Source organism: Larus michahellis, chromosome 1 (assembly GCF_964199755.1).
Source record: "Larus michahellis chromosome 1, bLarMic1.1, whole genome shotgun sequence".
Taxonomy (NCBI): Eukaryota; Metazoa; Chordata; class Aves; order Charadriiformes; family Laridae; genus Larus; species Larus michahellis.
In genome coordinates, this window is record NC_133896.1 from 105,550,687 (window position 1) to 105,573,529 (window position 22,843).

Below are 22,843 nucleotides of genomic sequence, written 5' to 3' on the forward strand. Positions count from 1 at the left end.
ATACAATTTGTGACTAAAGCTCCTAAAGTAGCAGTGGGCTATCCTTTTTTCAGACAATAAGATGGAACAATATGTTTTTTATAAGACAGAGGAGAAGAAAATAAGAAGGAAGAGAAGATTAAAAATCAAGTTCTGGCTCTCTCTTAGATGAATATTCTCATTTACAAAATTTGGGGTTTAGGGAGGAGGGGAGAAAAATCATTTGTTCAATACTATGTCATCGCTATGTGTAAGTATACATATTTGTAGACTCCAAGCAGGTTCTAACACTTTTTAAAAGTACATTATTTTAAAAAATATAAAAAATAAATTCATTCCTGTGTAGGGTAGGGAAGAAATGCTATCAACTTGAGTCCACTGATTCCATTTTTATTGCTCAAAACTGCTACAGTTCATAAAATTCAGTTTTACAGGCTATTAGTCGATAATGTGGGTTATGTCCTTTGGAGACTTATGTTAAAGATAAATGCAGTAGTTCAGAAAGATCTATATTGTAGTTCTGTGAAGAGGGTTCAAGAATTATTTAACTACTCGTTACTGCGTTCCAAAAGGAAATGGGTTGGAGGGGAGAGGTTACCATGGGCCTTGAAGACAGGAAGAAATTAGCAATGGAAGGGTCAGTTTATCATTCAGCAAGTGGCTTAATTTCCTTTGAGGTGAGGAAAATATTTTACTGTAACATTACTGGCATTGAAAGTTTTTTTTTAATTGTTCTTGACAGGAAAAGTAGTATTTGCATTAGTGGTATATGCTATGACTGTTTACACTGCATCGAGTGGCTCTGTTGACTAACTGGAACACTGGATTGGGAAAGACCTCTGTTACCACAAGCAAATGCCTCTTTCGATGCCGTATAAAAAAGTGATTAGTTTTCATCTTAAATTTAGTTAAGTGATGTTCCCTTATTACCCCCCACTGGAAGGTGATTTTTAACTTCAGTGCTATGAAATTAAAATGCATTTATAAGTTGCATTTATTAGCGGTCAGTGCGTATTCATTTATTCTTGTGTTGGTGTCATCCCAAAGCTTAAGAAGATCTTTCCATTCTCAATTTTTATCCAGCTACACTATTGTAGGAGGAGTTGTATCTCTTCTTCTGGGTTTTGGCATGCTGTTTTCATCTCTCGTTCAAGAGACAGCTGATCAGTATGACAGTTACAGTTGCCTTTGCCTGTTCTTCATGCTGTTTTAATCCATTCTTTACTGAACAAAGGTGGCCAGAACCATATGCAGTTTTGCTGGTGAGGTTTTGCTAGTACTTAGTGCAACAGAAGTATTTTTATTAGAAATACTTGATAATTTCTGTGATGACATTTGTCTCCTCCGTTCCCGCATCATTTGATTGATCTGTGGTTGGCTTATCATCACCTGATATGTGCACATCTGTTCGGCTCTCACTTCATAAAAGAAATTCTCCTTAGCTCCCTTTGGATTGTCTTATGATTTGTATTTGATGTCCTCCCTTTATTATGGCATATATGAAGAATCATTCCTTCTCTTCCCATAGCCACCTACACAGTGTTCCAGCCTTCAGCTGTGTTGACAATGCTTCCCAACTTTCCCATGAAAAAATCTCATAGAACAAACCCACTTGGGCCATTGACATTACTTAAATATTAAATACTATCAGTGCCATGACTGACCTTTGAGGAAGTGCACTACAAATTTGTCTGTCTCAAAAGCATACCTTTTATGTACTTCCTCACCTCTTTTGCTCTCTATTTAAAGCAGCTAAAAACTTTTACAACTTGTTTCAGTTTCCTAATCCAGATTTATTTCTGACATTTGTACAACAAAATGTACACGGTAAGCTAGAACATTCACTACCAATATGGTGTTGCCACACAAATAGTAATTTAATGATATCTTAACTATAAAACACAACTCATATTTCATAATTTTTGTAGATTCAAAACACATTTCAGTTTGTATAATGCTAAAATAAGGCTGAAAAAGTACTGCATTCTCTAAGTCAAATTGAATGAAATAATCCTCAAATTCAGCTGTAATTTTACCTTAATGCATTATAATTCAGATGTCAGCTTTTTCTTCCATAATTTTGTTCTGCTTTGGCTATTAGGATCGCTCAGTACTTACTCTGTTTTATTGCTCTTAGATGAAATAAATTAAGCTGTATAGCAATATAAAAGATAGTATTCATTGTTATAAATTTGGCATTTACACGAATGAAATATCTTAAATTCCCCCTTCATCTGTTTTAAATTAAGTATGAGATTTAAATCACTCGTTCTGATTGAGAGCAAGCACTGGAAATGAAGGGACTGTGGACAATCAAAAAAGCACACTGAGATTCTGATCAAGGCATTCATTATTGTTGTTGGGAAACAACGTTAAACAATAATTGATTGCATTCATGTAGAGGGTAGAGAAACCCACAATGAGATAGTATTATATTCGTAGTGTGAGAATGATTTTGAGCAGGTGGGAAAGCGAGAGTAGCAAGCACAGTATTTCAAATTGCTCAGCTATGGCAGTAACTAGGTCTTGTAAGAAGAGAGGCCTTAGATCAATGTGGGTTTATGAAATACGTGTAATATCTAAAATTGAATACATATTTATTGTCGCCTTTTATTGTTGCTTTTTAAACTGGGGATGTAATTGTATGCTTAATTTCATCCTAAAATATTTCCTTTTAACAACGATTATCTCACTCCTTATTTAATTCTCATTATAATCTCACTAATCCTTTTTATAGATAGAGAAAAAATACATGTAAGTAAAAAAAAGAAGTTTGGCCCGAAACTGTTCTTGGATTCAACAGTCTTAATTTAATGTATGCTAACTCTGTTGAGGATACTGTTTACTTCAGAATAACTCTATCATTACTGAAAATGAAACCTCGTTTCTTCCAGGCAGGCTTCTATCATGCAGTCTGAAATGAGAAGAGAATACAGCTTCAGTTGTCTTAGTTTTAATATGTCATATAAATTGCCACATTTTGAAAGACTGTGATTTAGAATTTTAGACAAATCAGTTACTGATGATATACTTTGGATTCTAGATACAATTCTGATGACAAGTTGTCTTAATGAAAGCAAATATGTGCAAAACCTGTTAGCTGCCTCCCCTTTCCAACTTGCACATCATTCCTGATGTGCGAAGAATAGTAAACATGTTTCTTTTTAACACTCATTTTTTTTTAACTTTTTAACATTCGTCATCTTCCCATACAGCCCATCTATCCATTATTACTTTTCAATATCTTTCCTGACTCTGTAACAGTCTCCATATTTTCCTACAACCCCAGTTCTGTCTTACGTGGTGAATTTTTTTGCTGTTCAGTGTAACACATTTTCTTTCTTTCATTCCACCAAGTTTTCCCATATAAACGTTTGTCTTCAGGCTAGCCATTTCTCCCTCCAAATCTTCAATCCATCTTTGGCCCCTCTGAAGCTCTACCATTACCTCCATAAGACTGCATTTCCTTTTAGCTTTGTCAATTCACATTATGGTTGTTCAAAATTCCTTGTCTTACTGCTCTACTCAACCCACTCAATACACTCTCTGCTCTCTAACCATGCTATAGTGTATTTCTTTTAAAGGAAACTAGAATAGCAAAACATGCAGTTTTGGAAGGTTTCATTGGCAGAACTTAAAAACTTGTGTTGATATTTCTTGTAGGTCGCTCTGCGACCCAGTTATCTCTGTGCTTTAATTACATCTGGTAAAATCTTCAATGAAAAGTGAAAACGAAAGGTTCTATGGAACTGCATACGTTGGGGTTTTAAAAGAGCCTGTACGAGCTACAGATTTCCTAAAGGAGGAACATAAAGTGCATTCTTCATATGCTTTTCAAAGTACTTATGTATAACAAACTTTCTTGGGAAGAAGTACGGGGGCAGTAGTAATTTTTCAGGGTTGGTCTTTGTTGTGTTGGTAAAAGTGCTTTCACGCTAGATCATAGATACATATATACTGGATACTTAGATATGTAGATAGGTGTGAACCTCATGAAATTTCACAATGCCAAGTGCAAGGTCCTGCACCTGGCTTGGGACAATTCCCAATATCAATACAGGTGGGATTGAGAGCAGCCCTGCTGAGAAGGACTTGGGGGTGCTGTGGAATGAAAAATTGTACTTGAGCCAGCAATGTGGGCTTGCAGCCCAGAAAGCCAAGCGTGTCTTCGGCTGCATCAAAAGAAGCATGGCCAACAGGTCAAGGGAGGTGATTCTGCCCTTCTACTCCCTCTGGTGAGACCCCACCTGGAGTACTGTGTCCAGCTCTGGGACTGCCAGAAGAAGAAGGACATGGACCTGCTGGAATGAGTCCAGAGGAGGGCCACAAAGATGATCCGAGGGCTGGAGCACCACTCCTATGAAGACAGGCTTAGAGAGTTGGGGTTGTTCAGCCTGGAGAAGAGAAGGCTCTGGGGAGACCATATTGAGGCCTTTCAATATATAAAGGGAGCTTGTAAGAAAGGCAGACAAAGACTTTTTACCAGGGCCTATAGAGACAGGAGAAAGGGCAATGGTTTAAATTGAGAGAGGGTAGATTTAGACTGTATATAAGGAAGAAATTCTTTACTGTGAGGGTGGTGAGGCACTGGAACAGGTTGCCCAGAGAAGTTGTGGATTCCCCATCCCTGGCAGTGTTCAAGGTCAGGTTGGATGGGGCTTTGAGCAACCTGGTCTAGTGGGAGGTGTCCCTGCCCATGGCAGCGGGTTGGACTAGATGATCTGTAGCAGTCCCTTCCAACCCGAGCCATTCTATAGTTCTATGAATCTGTGACATACTGGATATCCTTCCCAGACAATTTGAGCATTTTCACTATATTGTAGTCTTCAGATAGAAGCAAAGAATAATTTTTAAATTATTTCTTATTTTTCCTTTAATAAAGTAATTCACCTCCACAGTCGTGGTGCTGTTTGTCCCCTTCTCACATTTTCTGGGTTCAAATATTTCAGACAGTATGTCAAAAGAGGAAAAAAAAGTTTTGTAGAAAAATGATATAAAGCAAATTTTAATTCAAACAATACCTTTGCAGTAATCATTCAAATATAAAGATTCCCATGTTTTGCAGTAACAGTGTGGATGTAGTATTATATAGTCTGTATTTGGCAGTGCCTTCAAACTCCCTTGGCAGCGCTCCAGTGATCCTCAGTGACATTCCCCTTGCATCACTGGGTTGTATAACAGGCACTTAAGTCTCAAGTAGCCCTTTGAAGCGGTGCTTTGAACTAAGTAAGTCACCGAGTGTTACTGCATTTCCAGCAGCAGTGATGCAGTGCTGTACCTGCCAAAACAGTGTGCCCAAGACACGTTCATTTCGTATTGGTGGAAGTCTCACAAATGCTTTCCACCTTCATGTGTGTTATGTATGACAATCCTTTGTTACCAAAAAGACTATTTCCAGTCATATTAGAAGTGATTGGTTTTGCTTTACGCTATTTTAGCAGGAAGTTTTTTTGTTTAATTATTTTTTAAAAAGTATTATTACTATGCTTTTAGGTTCCAGCATATTTTTTTTCTTCTGCTGGTGTTTAAAGAGCTGCAAACTAGGAAGAGATATTGAAAAAGGTTCCCTGCATCATATCCAAATCACCTGTTGCACTCTAGAAAATTTGAAAAAAAATACTAAAATAATATTGAAAAGCAGTGCTTTTACTTTCTCTTCTTGATGTGAAATCAGAAAAAAAAAGTTTATTTTCTCCAATTAGGTTGTCACGTAGTCACAAAAGAAAAAAAGAGGATGACTATATACTATTGAATATGAGACCAGTTAGTCAACAGACCAGGCATAACAGTTTACGACATGAATGATGGCATTCTCAAATCTATTTTATGCTCTTCAGTTATCTTTGAAATTTTAATCTCCATGTATGTGCATTAAAAGTATATCATTCAAAGCTCAAAGTCTGTATATAGTAGAGGTGAGTACTCCATGCTGTCCAATCTTTTAGAGCAATTTGATCTTTGGTTAGATAGTCAAAACTTATTTCCTGTCAAGTAAATGACAGGATGTTGTATATTTATTTGTTGATAACATTTAAAGTATTGCAAACCTGATTATTTTGTAAAAACAATTGAGCTTTCACGCTGATGTTCCACTGTAGGTAAAGAGACCAAGATTTTCAAAGCTCCCAATTATTAGCATGTACTTTAGCTTGACAGCCTGACCTAGCACCTGTAAAATGTTCGTGCTGTGAAAGCTTGGTGCTTGACACCATAAATTATAAATGAAGAGCTAGTGGAAAAAGTGACAGACTGACTCAGTGAAAGAGAGAATTGCAAAGCTGAAAAACATTAAACTGACTGGCTGTGTTGATATTTAATCAAAGGAGATAAGAAGCATTTTATCATCATGAACATAAACCTATGATATCTCTGGGAATATTTGTCATGAGTGGAACAACTCTTCTTTCTAATAAGTTGCATTTACTTTGGTATATTTTTAAGGCTCTTCATTAAAAAAAGAAAACATTTAATATAGCCAAATGTTAACCTCGTTTTCTGAGTCACCTTTGTGTTCCTTTCTAGAAGGTTTTTTTATATGAGTTCTGCTAAACTCTTTTTTCTGTATATGATGGTCACTTTCAGACTACAGTAGTAAGGCCAACTATATTAAATATTTCACTTCTAAAGTAGATAACTTACCAAGCAAATGAGATGCAACTTCAGGAAGCAAAGGAGAAAAACTGATCATTTTGCTTGAGAGCGTTGACACCTTTGAGAGTCATGACTGCTTCAGCTCTGATATGCCCACAGCTTGTGGCTCTACTGATGACTTGCCTTAACTGCTGACACCTAAAATCATTACTAACCAAATCACCTTTAACAAGCAGAAAAATTACAAATGTAGGCTTGATAGCCCTCCCCTATCCTTTGTATGTCACTTGTTTTCTTAGGTCATTAGGGAGATTAGGAAGCATGTCCTTTTATTTCAGTATGAAATACTAACTTCATCCTGCTTATATGGCTTTGGCATAGTTCTGTAATGGATAACAATAATAATAATGTCCTGTCACTTACCGAGGCTTATTTATGTGACTTGTGGATAAATTCTGGGCGGTTGTTCAGCCTGCAACAATGCAACAGATGAGGATTGAACAGCTATGCTTTTCCACCCTGTGTACCACTTCATGCAGACATTGTTAGCATTATCATTAGCTTGGGAAGGCAGGGTAGTCAAGATCTGCCATTTATAGGCTATATGAACTCTTTGCTTTCTGTATTGTAGCTTTTCTGCCTACAAAATAGGAATGACCCTGTTTCATTTTATGATGTAAAAATATGGACTGAGCGTAGGTAAACTCTTAGCTGCCTAGAGTTAAGTTACACTGAACTACAGCAGTAGCAGAAGATAGAGTAGTAAAGAGTCTTTGGCTTCAGCAGACGCGTCTATGCCACTGCTGAAGTTTCATGTTTCATGTGTTTCATGCCTGGAGCTGCCCCGACTATTGTTCCCACGTCTGATTTGCCAGTATGTCAGAGTTTCAGGCTCCTGATTCATGCTCTCAGCCTGTCTGAAGCAGCATGCTCTGCAGCTCTGACTGCACCGGCAAGAACATGCACCCTCAAGGGCCCTGCCAAAAAGCCTGAACTGGTCTTTTGCCTCAGTTCTTGAGCTAGAGATTCTCGAACAGCTCTTCACGGGGCCGTGCTGCCAGTCAAGCATGAACTCTTTTTAGTTGCTTCAGCCTAACATCTGTCTATTCTGTTCCTCAGAGTCACCAAACAGCTAATTTTTCATTATGGTTATTAAGTAACTACTTGAGTAAGCAGTGGCCATCTGTCTTCCCAGTCCCCATTTGTCACTTTATCGGCTGTCCTCTTCAAAACTTCTTTCCTTAAAGAGACTGTTGTGTAAAAGGTCTGTGTTGATTCTGGTTGAATGCACCTCTTACCAACCTTCCCAGTTATGCATGGGGCAAAGGCAACAAACCCTTGCAATACCATTTCATACTTCACTACTAGGGAGGCTAGGTCTTTAGTTCAGTGCAGTGCAAGAAAGAGTGGGTGCCCGGGGTGGGTTTGATTATCCCCATGAACTCCTGTGGGAAGTTTCTACCGCCCTTGAAAAGGGCATCCTAAGAAATGCAGAGAATAGGAACAATAGTTATTGAATTATTAACTTTGTAATTAGTCTGACTGACAGTTGTGTAAAGGTGTTATTATACTTTTCTAGAAGCTTTTGTATGTTTTTTTCACTCATGGATTGTTGTTACGTAAACATCGTGTTAATTTTATCACCACTCAAAAAATAGTATAGTAAAAGACGTAAAAGCAAATCCTTGTAAGAATGCAGAACAGGAAAGGTTAACAGCAAAGTGGACAATATTAAATCTAGCATCATGACTCCACAAACCAAGTCCCAGACTAATAGAATTGACTTCAACACACAAGTCATTTGTACTTTACCAGTGCAAGGAAAGATAAATTCATTTGTCTGGATTTTACTTGTTTCTAATTTCCCTAATGAAGATATACTCAGGTTAATAAACGGAGCTGACAAAACTGTCAGGTATTCATGTTCATTTAGAAAAATCTGCCCAATAATCTACTGTTGACATGAACATGATGGTGAATTGAATATCAATTAGCTTTTTCAAGTCAGAATGAAAATTATTTCATAGGGCACCTGGGCTTCTATCATAATTTTGCAACTCCTATTTTTAACAGGGTTAGCTCTTGACCTCCAATTATCTCACACGTGAAATCAAAAGCTTAGGAAAATAATACACCGATGTGACATAAACCAGCTCTGGTGTTATCTTCTGGACCTGTGAACAGCATTAATTTATCTCACTTCATTTTAACAGGAATCCCTGCTGAAAAGGAGTATCTTGGAAATGAAAGCTGAGGCAATGGTTAAGAACACACTGTTTCCCTGGTACCTAAACCCCCTTTTTTCCCATCTCATTCTTTGTGAGGAGTCCATTAAAGTACAGCAGTCTGCTTCTACCTACTGGAACTTATTCCTCAGTTCTGTGTTCACCACCTGTCCTGTAGGGCTGACATCGCAGTGCTCAGCCCCTTCTGATGCATCACAAATGTAGGAACTCATCCCTTCTGGCTGATGTGTGGATTTGAGAACCTCCTTCTGCCTTACTCCCCAGTTTAGAAGTGCAGTGTTCAAATAAATCACTTTGAAATCACTTTGACACTGCTCTTGGGGAAAAATCTGTGTTATAGGCTAGGAGACGTAGGATATTACCTGTTCATTATCCATTCCACAGTTACCTGAGGAAATCTTGGGGTTTATCTGTTTCTGAGGTAAACCCATTTCTTTTGAATGTGAATATGCTTTCTTTTTACCTCAGTAATTTTGTTTCTTCTTGTGCTTGTGAATAAGCATTGGAGAAGCAAGCACTTATGTTAGAACTCAAAATACATAATGTTTAAAGTTGTCTTAGGGCAAAACAACCCGCTAAGCAGCAGAATACATAGTTAAGATCTAACTGTGTGCAATTTGGGATTGTAACTATTATCCCAGAAAGATTTCGGTGCAGAAAATGTCATGTATTTCTGCATTGACAGATAGGTTTTCTCCATGCTTGGTTCATTTGGTGCCACTGAGTGTATCAGGTTGATTCCCAAGGCTCCGTTTGGTATTTGTGAAATGAAACATGGAACTTGCCTTACTGGGAAAGTCCATATCTTTTACTGACTGGTATTACGTGTTTGTGACTGATAAATTGTTTAATTTTTCCTCTTTCGTTGGAATATTTGTCTGTATTATGAACAGGGATTAAAGTTGCTTGGTAAGGCAGCACTTCGATGTTGAAAAAAAGTCAACGTGTTATCCTAGCAGAATAACCATTTAAAGACTTCTGTCTTTCATAAGTTGCTTCAGAGAGACGTTCACCATCAGAGTGGTCATACATGCACGTGCAGAAAAACCATTATAGCATGGACGGTTGCACCGGAATGGAGGTATTATGAATCTCAAGTTACACTCCAGAACAAGGAGCTCCTGTTGTAGGTTGTCATGCAGGGAGTCTTTTCTCAGTTCTGTTGTAAAACAGCAGTAAAGGTCATTTCTTTTTCCTTCATTCATCTGATTATTCTTTTTTGTACAACAGAGAAATAAGTTTCACAAGATGCTTTGTACAGAAAGCTGCTACCAAGATTTCATACCTTGACTTAAATAATTGTAAAGGCTAACAGTTGGCCAAATAGGCTCTCTTTTAATTGTACTGAGACTACTTCAGGAGTGGGCTCTGCCTGTTACACGATGTCTAAAAAGAAAAAACCCTTCATTTAAACAAGAGCATCTAGGCATAATTGACCAATTTTCAGAATTAATCAGTTGTTCCTATTTTTTGTTTGTTCTTTTTTTGTTAGTTTTTTGTTAAGAAATATTGTAGCACTGTTCTAAGTAATTTTAATGCTATTATTAATGCTATTATTAAAAGCAGGCTACAAAAATAATGGGGAAAACCAGAACATAAAATTTTACTATTACTTCTGTTGAGTGAGAGGATTCTTGTTTCCTGAAAATAAGTGTGCATTTCAGGTTTTTTTGTCTTACTATGTTTTAAGCTCCAACTTTATAAAATAGATATTTAAATTTGTTCAAATACTTCGTGATCTTAAAATTAAAGAAATTGTAAGTATCAATCTTGTCATATGAAGTAGAGGTGTGACAAGATACAGGTATGTTCAATGGGCTGTGTACAGGTTATAAATTGTAAATGATAATAATTGCTTATCAGAGCATTTTGGTAGGTGTTTGAGGTATTGCAGTTGCTTATTTTACAATAAAGTGGCATTAGGAAGAAAGTAAAACTGCTCTTTTTAAATTAAGAAATGGTTGTGTTTGGATGCTTTAAACCCTAAACTTAACTTAAAGCTTGACAGCCTGTAGCCACAGACTTGTCACTTTTTTTAAATCCACTGTCCTGCTTTCAGAAAGGCAGGTGTTAACAATACTAAAAATAAACCACAGTAAATGCAATAGGCAACTAGCTGACTACATGTTCTAATTACGTTTTTTTTATTATTGAAATAACGCATTAGGACTGGCATCTACTGTTCTCTGAATATGAGCGCCAGAGGCTTTCTCCGGAAGGGCAGACTTTTGTGAACATCTGCAAAATTTACAGTGATAATTTCAACAGTCATTTCTAGATAAAGAAAATTTAGGCATGAAGTGGACCATTTACAAAGTCTTAGTAGATGCTGGTAAAAGACAAATACCTTAATCCCTTGGTGATGTAGAAGTCATAAAATGAATTAGGCCTACGTGTAGAATTTCAAATATTGTTGGATTTAATTTAGATTTAACTTTTTTTTTATGGGGACTTTGGAGATGCTGAAACACACATTAGATTATTTGTTTAGAATCTGAGGGGTTTTTTCATCCTACCATGGCTACATGCCTTGTGTTTTGGAAATAATTGTAAAATTGCGTTCTTGTTCATTCAAATGTAAGTTGAGTGGATGTTTGTGTAATTCCCTTTTCCACAGATATAATTATATATGATGTTCATGACATGTTGTTCTAAAGTAATGTGATGATACAATCAGGGATCAATTACATAGCATTAATAACGAATATAAAAATCTGAATGCTTTGTGAAGCAAGTGGCTTATTTCTTCCTTCTACCTACATAAAATCCGAATACTGAAAAGTATATGGAGTTGAAAAAATAAATATTTTGCAAATGAGCTGCAAACAGAAACACGTAAGCTTGCAAAAGTGATATGTAATGAGTATGATAATCAGCTCTGGTCTTCAGTATGTCTTATCCACTTAATTGTTCAAATGAAATACCGTATCATTCCGAGGTTCCATTAGTTGCCACTTCTATTTCACTAGCTTTAGGGATTTGACAGTATATGGAATAATGGTACTGAGGATACAGCTAGAATCAATTGCCTCTGCCTCCATTAGTTCTCTCAGTAGGTACAAGAATTACTCTTTCATTTTAAAAAATTACATAAATTAGATCTCTCTGTGTGGTGTCTTATGATTTGAGGTAGCAAGAACGAAGTACAGCATTTGGTTTGCTTATCTTGCTTATTTACATGGTACAGTTGAATAAAAATATGCATTCCGTAATCCAAATTCAATAAAGTCTTCCACCAAAAAAGCACAAGAGGAGAATAAATCAGAGCTTCATCTTGCTTTTTTTCTATTTAATACTTAATCCAGTGAGGTTACTCTGATGTAACTGAGGGGTCTGCAATGGTTGGTAATGCTAATAATAATACAACAGGAGAATAAAGGGATTCACGTTGATTTCTCAAGTGAGAATGGAAGAAAGGCAATGTGGAAAAGGATAATGTGAAACTGAAGCTTTTGGTGTGAAAATGTTGGTTTACATTCTGGTGAGAGATGGAGCAGTAGAATTACAGGAGCCTTCCACTCTCAGGAGAACGTGCGTGTTAGCGTGTAAGGTAAGGAAAGGATAATTATATTCGATCTGAAATTGCAGGAGCGCTATGAAAGTGTAGGAAATCATAAAATGATATAGCAAAAAGCATAAATTTTAATTTCATTTTTAGAATCATCTTGCTAAAAAATAGGTAATAAGGTTCTCTAGGAAAAAAAGGTTGAATAAAAAAAGGTGGATAGTGTGGTGTTTTATGCAAAAGAACCAGTGTTTGTTTTTAACTTGTTAGCTCAGAGCCGCAGTATTTGAAATTACATCTGTCTAGGCAGTAGTAGGGAACAGTGAGACTGAAACCGGTAACTGAATCAAATTAGAGAATAGGGTAAGTTATTCTTTAAGCATCTGTATGAAATATATGGAAAGAAAAATGGTGCCGTGGGGGAATTAGTTTTTGAAGATGCTCACTGGAGACCTCATGTAACTGGAAGTAAAACACCACCAAGTTAAAGACAGGCAGTTTTCCAACATAAAAAACATTGCACCCAGTCTAATAATATTGCCAAGTTCTTAGGACTGAGAAGGTGAATTTATTATGAATGAGATGAAAAAATATTCTGACCAGTTCTTGTTCATTAGAGGAGAATTCTAATCACGTGTTTGTGTGAGTGTGCAAATGTGAAAATGAAAAAGGTGAAATTGGAAATTCCATTTTAAAATTCTTGACTGGGAAATCATTGATCAATAAAAAAAGGCCAGTTTTGGTTATCAGGTCACCTTACATTAGAGGAAACACGAAAGCAGAAACTAGAAATATAAACACTTGTAATAATTAATGGAAAAGAGATGATACATGTGGAAATTAATATAGGTTAGAATATATGAAGTGTAGAAAATTGAAAATAGAAGCTAAGTGCGTTTGGTAAAAGCCCAAGTCTCACAACACTCAGGATAATGGGAATTTCTCTGTTGTATTATGAATAAAAATGTTTGTGTGAATGGTATTGAACTATTTTTAGAAAGATGCAGAAAATAAGGTGTTCAGAATTGAGAAAATTAGAGATCAGTAATTTATGCACATAACGTGAAGAATATGAAGTACTCCCCATCTGGTGTAAGTAGTTCTCTTCCAAGAGTCCTGAAAGAATTGGCTGAGGAGATCTCTGGGCTACTGATGGTAAATTTAATGAGTTTGGGGACTCAGGGAATTCAAGAATATTGGAAGAGCGTAGGTGTTAGAGTACTGGTTTGAAAAGAAAAGGGAAGCACCATTAACCAGGTAACTAGATTTTTATAAAAATCACAGCATTGGAGAGGATTCGAGAAGTCATTTAGCTCCCCCCCTCTGCCCCAAGGCAACATGAGATTATGTAGAGACCAGGTCTGACAGTGTTGAAGGTGTCTTAAAAGCCTCCTATAGTGGAGATTCCCCAGTTTCCCGATTAGTCACAACTATCCCTCTTCTTTACAACTGTAGGGGTAGTAAGAATTTTCCTGAAGTCTAATACAAAACTCTTTTTACTGTAATTTAAATCCCTTCTTCCTTTTTGGCCATTAACATAGAGAACAGATTATTCTCTTCTGCCTTAAACAGCCTTTTACGTACTAGAAGATTGTTAGTGGGTAGTCCTTCTAATTTAACCTGCAAGGTAAATGACTGCAGTGCGTTTGGACCTTCCAGAGCAAAGCCTTTCTAGAGATCTCATCATTCCCGTTGCTCTCCTGTGGCGTCTTTGCAACTGGTCCAGGTATTTTTTGAAGAAGGGCACTGAAAACTAGACACAGCACTGCTGCTGAAGGCTTACAAATGCTGAAGAGAAGGGAAGGATTACTCTCTATATTTTGCTGGCTATAATCCTGTTTATCTCAGTCAAACAGTGTTGTCGATACTTTGTTTACTATATGATTTGCTATGACTCCTATATACTTTCCCATCAGAATTGCTATCTAGACAGGTGCTCCTCATCCTTTATTAGTGCAGCTCGTTAATCTTGCCTAAACCAGATAGCTGTTGCATGAAAAATAATGGAAATGCTGGAAAAGGATTCAATTGATATGTATATAATGAATGTCAGTTCATTTGTTTTATGGAAAACAGGCCTGGTCAAAAACCCCAAGCATTTAAATAATTTTCCCCAGTTGATTACATGTTAGTTGCCAAAGGTAACTTGCATATTGCATATCTCCCTCTTCTTTCTGTCTTCCTCAAGCAGATAAGCCATAGATGTAATATGTTTAGATTTTGTAAAGTATGACAAAATATCACAAAGTGTTCTGACAGTAAAAACTTACCGAATTTTTTAGTAAACAGATTTTTAAAAACTGCACATAAGTACTTTTTCAGTACTGTTAAATCACAGAATCTGAGATATTCCTTATACAACATTCAAAATTCTAACTGGTCAACATTTTTCATTAGTAATGTGGAAATAAATATAAAATCAATAGCTGATGAAAGAGTAGTAAGTAATGAGTTGAGCAGACAGGGAATAGCCTTTATCACTTAGTAAAAGTCAGCCCTTAAAAGTAAAACTTTTTTTATGTAAACAAATTGATCTTTGTACATTCAAGAACAAAAATGCAACCCAAACTGAAAAATAATGATGTAAAGGACAGTGATCTTGATAGATAACTGCCTATCAGTGCAATGCTGCAGTAAAAAATAGGCTAATGTGACCTTGGATATATAAACAGGATATAAAAATAGGCAGGGTTCTTTGTCTTAATGTACATTGTTAGAAGGAATGATTTCAGAATACTGCAGGTGATACTATTTTTAAAAATGGAAAAGACCATAAAACCTGAAAAAAAGTGCAGACATTTCAGAAAAGGGCAACAACTCTCTTGGGGGCTGGAAGTGAGGGACTTTAGAAGCTCAGTGTGTTTGTCTTATAAATATAAACTGATTGCAGTCAATAAGTAAGTTCCCAGAGAAAAAAAAAATTGTGCCAGTTTTGCCTGTTTCTGGGTATCGTCTGTAATGACTGCCTACCCTTCTGCAATCTACTGAAACTTTCTATCTTTTACTTGGGCATCTTTTACCCAGTGCAGCAGAGAGACACCACAGGACACCCGTAGCTCTGAGTGCGTGGCGTGTGGTTGTGGGGGAAGCCACAGAGCAGACAACTAGGGTGAACACGCTGCCAGGCTGAGCAGCAAACGCTCCCCGTTCGCAGTGCAGGCACCTGGCGAGTCTCTGCCGGCCCGGCAGTTGTCACTGGGGGGGAATGTGTCGCAGTGAGCTGATCTGCATCTTGCCAAGTTGACGACTTCTTAGTCTCAGTATTTTTTCTTGGTTTTTTTCCACATTGGTATTTTTCTGCAGCTCCCTGGGTCACTAGTGTTGTCTTCAGAAATTAATGTCTGTTTGTCATTCTATTTTCCTTGCAAATCTTTGGCTTAGCCACTAGAGAAGTAACAGTGAAAAGTATTAGTCCACAATGAGCGGGAAGTTCAGCTGGGTGATCTGATGGCCTATTCTGATGTCGGACTATGATTCCATGAAGTAAATTGGCCGAAATCCTTTATTCATTTAAAACCGTTAGGTCAGACTGTCTGGAGATGTGTAAAGAGAGAAGAGGAGAAAAGAAACTGGTGAAACGAATGTTTGGAAGGCTTTTTCCTTGGTTGTACAGGCAAGATTGTAGAGTTCATCTTCAGAACAGTATTTTGGAATTAGAATTAAGATTCCATGCTGTCAGTCCTCAGAGCTCTGCTCATCATAATTTTAAATAAAACCGCTCCCTCAGGACCAGGCAAAACCTCTGAAAAGATTAATTTCAATTGTAAAGTCTAATAATAGCAGTGTAAGATACGTCGAAAAAAAAAGGAAACTGGAGCTCAATAAGGCATAATGAGTTATAATAATGTAATATCTATTAAAGTATGTACTGGAAACCAAAGCTAAATACTTTTAAATTCTAAGTCTGAACTGGGCAGTTAACTAAAACAATAGTTCAAGATGTATGTTTAAGTCTGTATATTATTGTTGAGCAAGTGACAATATCCCTATCTCAGTTATTTAAGGAAGGACATGCAAGTGCTAAATCTAAGCTCTTTTTGTCCAAAGAGATTTTTTTAAAAGAATTTTTGAGTTAATTTTGAATTGTAGCATGACTTTGTAATGGCAGGCCTACACTCTTTCATTCTTGTTTACTCTGCAAGTTTTACACTCTACGTCGCCTTCAAAAACTGGCTGCTACAAGGGGAGGTTGGATGTCAGAAAAGTCAATAACATTGCTTAGTTGCAACCAATTTATTTATAGCTTTTTTTTCATAAATATTAACTGCAGTAGTTCCAGACACACACTTTTGCTTATCCTGGCAGTTAATGACTTGTCCATAATGGCCACTTAGCATGAAGTCTCATGTAAGAGGAATGGGGCTTTTTATGGCATATAAAGGAGTATAAATAAGTAAACATAGGGACAGGGATCACTAAATATAGCTTCCTGGTTCCGTTAACTTTTCAGAGAATTTTCTCTCATTTTAAGCATCATACATCTAGTGTCCACTAACTCTTTTTATTCCCTTTGCATATGAATTTACAGTTCTTTAGAAACTTTCACTGTTCTGCAGTCAGAAGAGAAGCATTCATTCCTCTATGTAATTCCGATGTATACATGCGGACATTCCTCTTAGTCTGGATTTTTTTAGCAGAGTGAGTTTTCTGCCAAGGAGCTACGAGTTGGAAGCTTCTTGGCAGCGCAATTTGTCTGCCATCAGGTCTGTGCTGCTGGGGATAGACTGCTTCTTAATTACCTCGTTTGAAGATAGCTTGGGTATCTCTGTCCCACACTGAAGTCTATCATGTAGATATCTCCAAATCACTGAAGCGTGTGAGGATTTTTTGCTTTATCCATGTCCTCATTTGTGTAGCCAGTCCTGTTGATTTCACCACTTTACTGGGGTTTGTATTTCTTTGCCATAAATGTAATGTTTACTTGATCTGCCAGTATTTGCTTATTTTCTGATTGATAATTATTTTACGTCTTGTAATACAAGTACTGTTGGAAAGGCAATCTCAATTTTTATGATTTTAATTTCTGACTCAGAAGGTGGCAACATTCAAATTCTGGTTAGTACTTGTTTGGTTGTTTGAATTCTCCGGTTTGAGATTCTAACAGATTCGGTGGATATAGGTGAGCATACGAGATGCTTGATATGTAAAATGTATCAAAAAATGTATTTTAACAAAACTCAGTTATTTGATGGGTATCACTTCGTAAATGTGTACAAGAAATAGTACTAGATCATTGTACAACTAAATTTAAACTTAGCATACTTTCAGTGATGAATTTACTCTAGTTTTTAATTTTTTTAATGTATAGCTTTGAGCTTTCAAGTAGCACTTGATTAATTCAGGCAAGGAATTAATTAATTTAGGCTCCGGTGAAGAAACAAATTAATTTTCCTTCCTATATTTTGGGGCTTGTTCCTTCGAAGTATTAGTTTTGAATACCTGGATGATGTTTATTAAATTGTGGTCCTGCTACCACAAAAATTGTAGAACTGAAATGGCACTTTCAGCCCCAATGCTGTTTGTAGAAACAGTTAATATCTCCCTGCAAATCTTTAGGTTTAGCAGTAACATATAGTGGTTTTAATTTGATTTTTAATTCTGTATTAAAGAATTAAAATATAATTAGAATATCACTTGATAAGTAGCAAGATATAAATTCATCTGAAAACCAAGTCTATTGCTAAATAGTCCATGTTTGCTGGGTGGAGAGAGGAAGGGGGGAGAGATGGAGAGAACGAAACAAACTCCTAAGTGAACTGGAATATTCTTAGAAGCCAGCTGAGCATTTGGTCTTTTCTATGAAAAGAAAATGTCTAAACCCAGTGGCTTAATTTTTTTGGAGGTGACAGGTCCCCAGTACATTAAAACTTCACATAGGAAACTGCTGCATCACATGCCAAATGGGAAGACACTTTTCTGACTCTTCAACAAGAGCATGGTGGCCTGATGCAAGTAGAAGATGCTCGCTAGAAAAGTATTCTACGAAGTAGAAAATACAGCTAAATCACAGCTTTGTAAGCAAGACAGCAGTAGTATCAGTGGGGTTAGAGATTCCATTTTTTGGAAGTAAAATAGAGCTTGTAAAAAAAAATGTTTATCTTCAAGTTATTCACAAAGTTTCATAAGCTGGTGAAGTGGTGAAGCAGTGGAGGCAGAATACTTCCCTTTATTGAATATCCTTTTAAAAATGTCATTACTTTCTTCAAATAAATCATTAAACTTTTATTTGGTTATTGTTGAGCTTGTTACCTGACTGTAAATTTGCTGATAAGACTATTTCAGTTTCAGGTTAAAAGTCAACATACATTCAAATATAGAAGAGCTCTAATTGTCACTAAAACAAAACACAAAGTAAGATGCTAGGTCAAGTTTCCTCTAATAAGCTGGCGAGTTCACACAGTTTCCATGCCAATGTTCCTTTTCCATAAGGCAAAAAAATATGACCCGGCTTATGATGATGTAGTGCTTTATAGAAACACATTATAGATAGCTGTACATTGATCGTATAGATAAGAGGTGGAAGATAGCGTGCAATAGCATAAAAACCCTAAATGTATGGATAGTGGTGTCATGTTCCAAACTACTAACTTCATTTTTCTCCATCATTTAATCACCCAAGGAAGAACTGTAATTTTCAAGCTGTAAGGAGGAACTGAGCATTCAAAACACACTGACTCATGATTAAAATAAATTACCTATATAATGCTTAATTTTATGTTTAAATCCTAATTTACATTTCTTAAATTAGAGGGTCGGATTAAACAATTCCATTAGAGGGCAGTAGTTCATGTAGGTACGATGTCTCATGTACTAAATATTTAGTTTACAGTCAGCTTCCTTATCACTATGAGCTGTGTTCTGTATAATTTTTGCATTATTAGTGAAAGGAAAAGTAAGCCAATGTAATTTAACATTAAAATAATGCAGAAACATTTTGTAATATACAATAATGCACATCCTATCATATATGAAAAAAACAAAATGAATATGGCAGAAATAATGCAAAATGTATGTAGCGGCACTCAGCACTCTTATATTCCAGCTAAAATGTCAGCTCTGAAGTTGTTAGTCTTTCTGTGTTCTGTCCGAATTATGTAGTTTGTGCATCGTAGAACTTAATTTCTGGGAAGTTTACGATTTGTTTTTTTAAAAAATCTTGCTTTTGAAACCCTGTTTTTTTTTTATTTTGTTTGCTTCAATGCTTAAGACCACGTGTAGACTTTCTAGATTTCCAAGCAAGGGATTGCAGAAATGTGCATGCTTAGTCAGGCACCTTTTAATGGTTAAGCATTGGTAGTGTATTGTGACATGGCAATGATTTCTGCAAAAGACGTAGGGTTTTTTGTGAATTGTGGCTTCTGAGACATTTAATAATGAAATATAAACCATGAAAGCCTAAAGGTTTAGATTCTGTTTTTATTCATACTCCCAACATTTTAATTGCTTCAGTACCTTTAAGCAGATATACCTGGCTAATATGGGTAGTTCAAGTCATACCAGTTTAGTACTTTACTGTGCTGTATATGTTTCATCCAGCCAATACTGCAAACATACCATTTCTTTTTCCATTTTCAGTTGTGTTACTTGATACTACAGCTGCCCTTGGAGAACTAGGATGGAAAACATTTCCTTTAAATGGGGTAAGTCACTCACTGTTTTGGTTTTACTGTCTTGATTTTGGCATTCTGCCACTCTGGAAGTGAATGACTATTATACCTGGGTGGATATTCTTACAATGTAGACTTGTCAGAAAGATTTCGTTTTTCTCAGGACTGGAGCAGCCTGTGTTGTAAGTAGGAATAACAGATGCGAGAATGACATGAGTACACATTATTATGCCCTTCTCTTGCTTTCCTGAGTGTTAAGAATCTATCTTACTTCAAATCTGATTCCAACTGTTACACATCATAAAGTTCCATATTAAAAATTTCTGTGCTGAAGGAATGTGTTATGACTATATTTTTTGTGAAATAAAAGGATTGCGTTTTTGATTTTATAACTTAAAACAAAACTTTAATGATTTAAGTGAGGTTTATTATGGACTTTAGCATCTGGTGAAATGGTATCAGGTTAGCTAAACCAGAAAAACATGACAAACATGGTAATGTCATTAAAACAGTTTAAACATTTAGAGACAATATTTAAATAGTTTTGGGTTTTTTCCTGCACTGACCATTCTAGATTGAAATTCACTGTGCCAGTTTAACATCTTACAGGGGTTCACTGTACTGTTAGTACAGATCACCAGGAGGCACTTGACATTGTGTACATGGTCCCAGAGTGTTAGAGGTTGTCTGGTACACTTGCAGATGCTGTGGCAAGGTGAGTGTGGGGAAGAGGAGCATTTTTACTCTTTGAAGTTCAACCATTGGTGCTTTGCCAGTGGCTACACTTCCAAAACCCATCTTCTCTTTCCACCTAGCTAATGCATGTAACAGAATATCAGAGGCATTTTTAGTTTCACTTTTTAATTAAGATACAGTATACTGGAACATTGAACACCTATTGTATCACCTTCTAGTTCTGATGTCACTGTACATATCATATATCACTTATTTGTATATTAGCTGTCGCTATCTCGTAATTCTTGTGTATGAGGCATATAATTACTTGCTTCTCTGAAATATGCTCAGAAAATACTGCTTTTCTGAGTGAAAAATCTTGTTTCATTTTTAGCTATTTTATTTCTTGTGATCTGTTCCAGAAGGAAGCAGAAATTGTCTATCCTCAGCACCTTAATAATCCATTTTTATAAAATGCCTTCTGTGTCTCTGCCCTCGGGGATTTCAAGCAATGTGACATTTGTTAATCTCAGCCTATTTTCAACTTTATGGATTACTCTTTTTCAGGGTTTTCCAGTTCTTTGTATCCCTAGACATAATTTCAGTCTGTTACAGATACTTCTGTGTTTTACATTTTGTATGCAGTGTCATGCAATCTGAGTTACAATTCTGAAAGTTTTATTTCCTTCAAAAATCCCAGACAAAGCAAATACTGTCATACCCTATGATGAGAAAATAGAGCAAGGAATTTTTGCTTTAGCTTTGTGATGAGCTCCGTTGTCTTGAACAGGGAAGCTGGCATTTAGAATGCACAGAAGATACAATTTGTTATTCTGTAAATTCTTAAAAGCTTTAGTTACTCCAGTAACAATAATCACAATATACAAGTAGAAACAAACCTGCACTCAAAGTTGATTTAAAACATAGTTATAACATAATCTGTTTTGGTTGGTCATACATACCCTTAACATTAGTTTTGCAGCATATTGAGGTTTTCAGGTGTTTTGGGACCTTTGCTGTGTTTTAAGAATTAGCCACACTTACTAGAATACACTGAGTTTACATTTGAATCAGTACTTGGGATTCAATTATTAGAGAAGAGAAAAGCAGTTTGTAGCATAAGGAAAACATACAGAATAAGGCTTCCTGGGACATAAAATAGGCAGAAGAGGCTAGAATGAGAGGAACTGGATAAATTAACTATGGAGAGGTAGTTGAGAGAAGTGTGCATGTGCTGTTAACTCTGGAAGCAAATATGTGTAATCTGTTGATGAATTAATCTAAGCTGTAAATGAGTTAAAGATTCATGTGCACCACAACAAAGAAGTTTTTGAACAAACTTTTTGGGAAGTTGTACATGTGAGAATACGTTATTTGGAGAAGTGTGAAAGAATCACAGAATCACAGAGTGGAAGGGGTTGGAAGGGACCTCTGGAGATCATCTGGTCCACCCCCCCTGCCAGAGCAGGGTCACCTAGAGCAGGTTGCACAGGAACACGTCCAGGTGGGTTTGGAATGTCTCCAGAGAAGGAGACTCCACAACCTCTCTGGGCAGCCTGTGCCAGTGGTCTCAAAGTAAAGAAGTTTTTCCTCGTGTTGAGATGGGATTTCCTGTGTTTCAGTCTGTGCCTGTTGCCCCTTGTCCTGTCACTGGGCACCACTGAAAAGAGTCTGGCCCCATCCTCTTGACACCCGCCCACCCTTTAGGTATTGGTCAGCATTGATGAGACCCCCTCTCAGTCTTCTCTTCTCCAGGCTAAGCAGACCCAGGTCTCTCAGCCTTTCTTCATAAGAGAGGTGCTCCAGACCCTTGATCATCTTTGTAGCCCTCCGCTGGACTCTCTCCAGTAGAGATAGAGACTGTAAGATATTGATCACATATGTCAGGAGATGGCTGGATATGCAGGCAAAAAAGGTCCTCCATGTCTTACAGTGGAGTGAAGAAAAATGCCTTAGGTCAACATTCCAGGAAAGTCTGCTATGAGCAGCAGGACCGAATAGCAATGCTGCTGCACCCCTGAAACGTGCAGAAAGAAGGAACAAACAAAAGACCCAAAATAAAGAGTGGAGACAAATGACTTACATGAAATGGGAGTTACTTCTGTCACTCACTGAGATCTATGCAGAACTGATGATTAAAATCAATGTTTGCTGATTTGTCAGAGTTAGCGTCATTCTGACAAACTTCATCAAAATATACCAAATGTAGATTTGTACATTTTGGTGTAGATATTTGAAGA

General features: G+C 36.7%; 1 protein-coding gene across 6 annotated transcripts in view; it reads left to right on the top strand.

Moving 5' to 3' along the window:
- The window catches only part of EPHA6 (EPH receptor A6), a 512,920-nt gene that overhangs the window by 18,844 nt on the left and 471,233 nt on the right, over window positions 1–22,843 (top strand). For 5 of the 6 annotated variants that reach the window (XR_012588748.1, XM_074597837.1, XM_074597854.1 and 2 more), the window contains exon 2: window positions 19,897–19,961. The exons of the other annotated variant lie outside the window; for it this stretch is intronic. Coding sequence is in view for 4 of the 5 variants with exons in the window: in XM_074597837.1 (XP_074453938.1) it covers window positions 19,897–19,961 (65 nt within the window). In the remaining variant the exon portion in view is untranslated. The remainder of the gene's footprint in view (window positions 1–19,896; window positions 19,962–22,843) is intronic. 6 annotated transcript variants of the gene reach the window in all.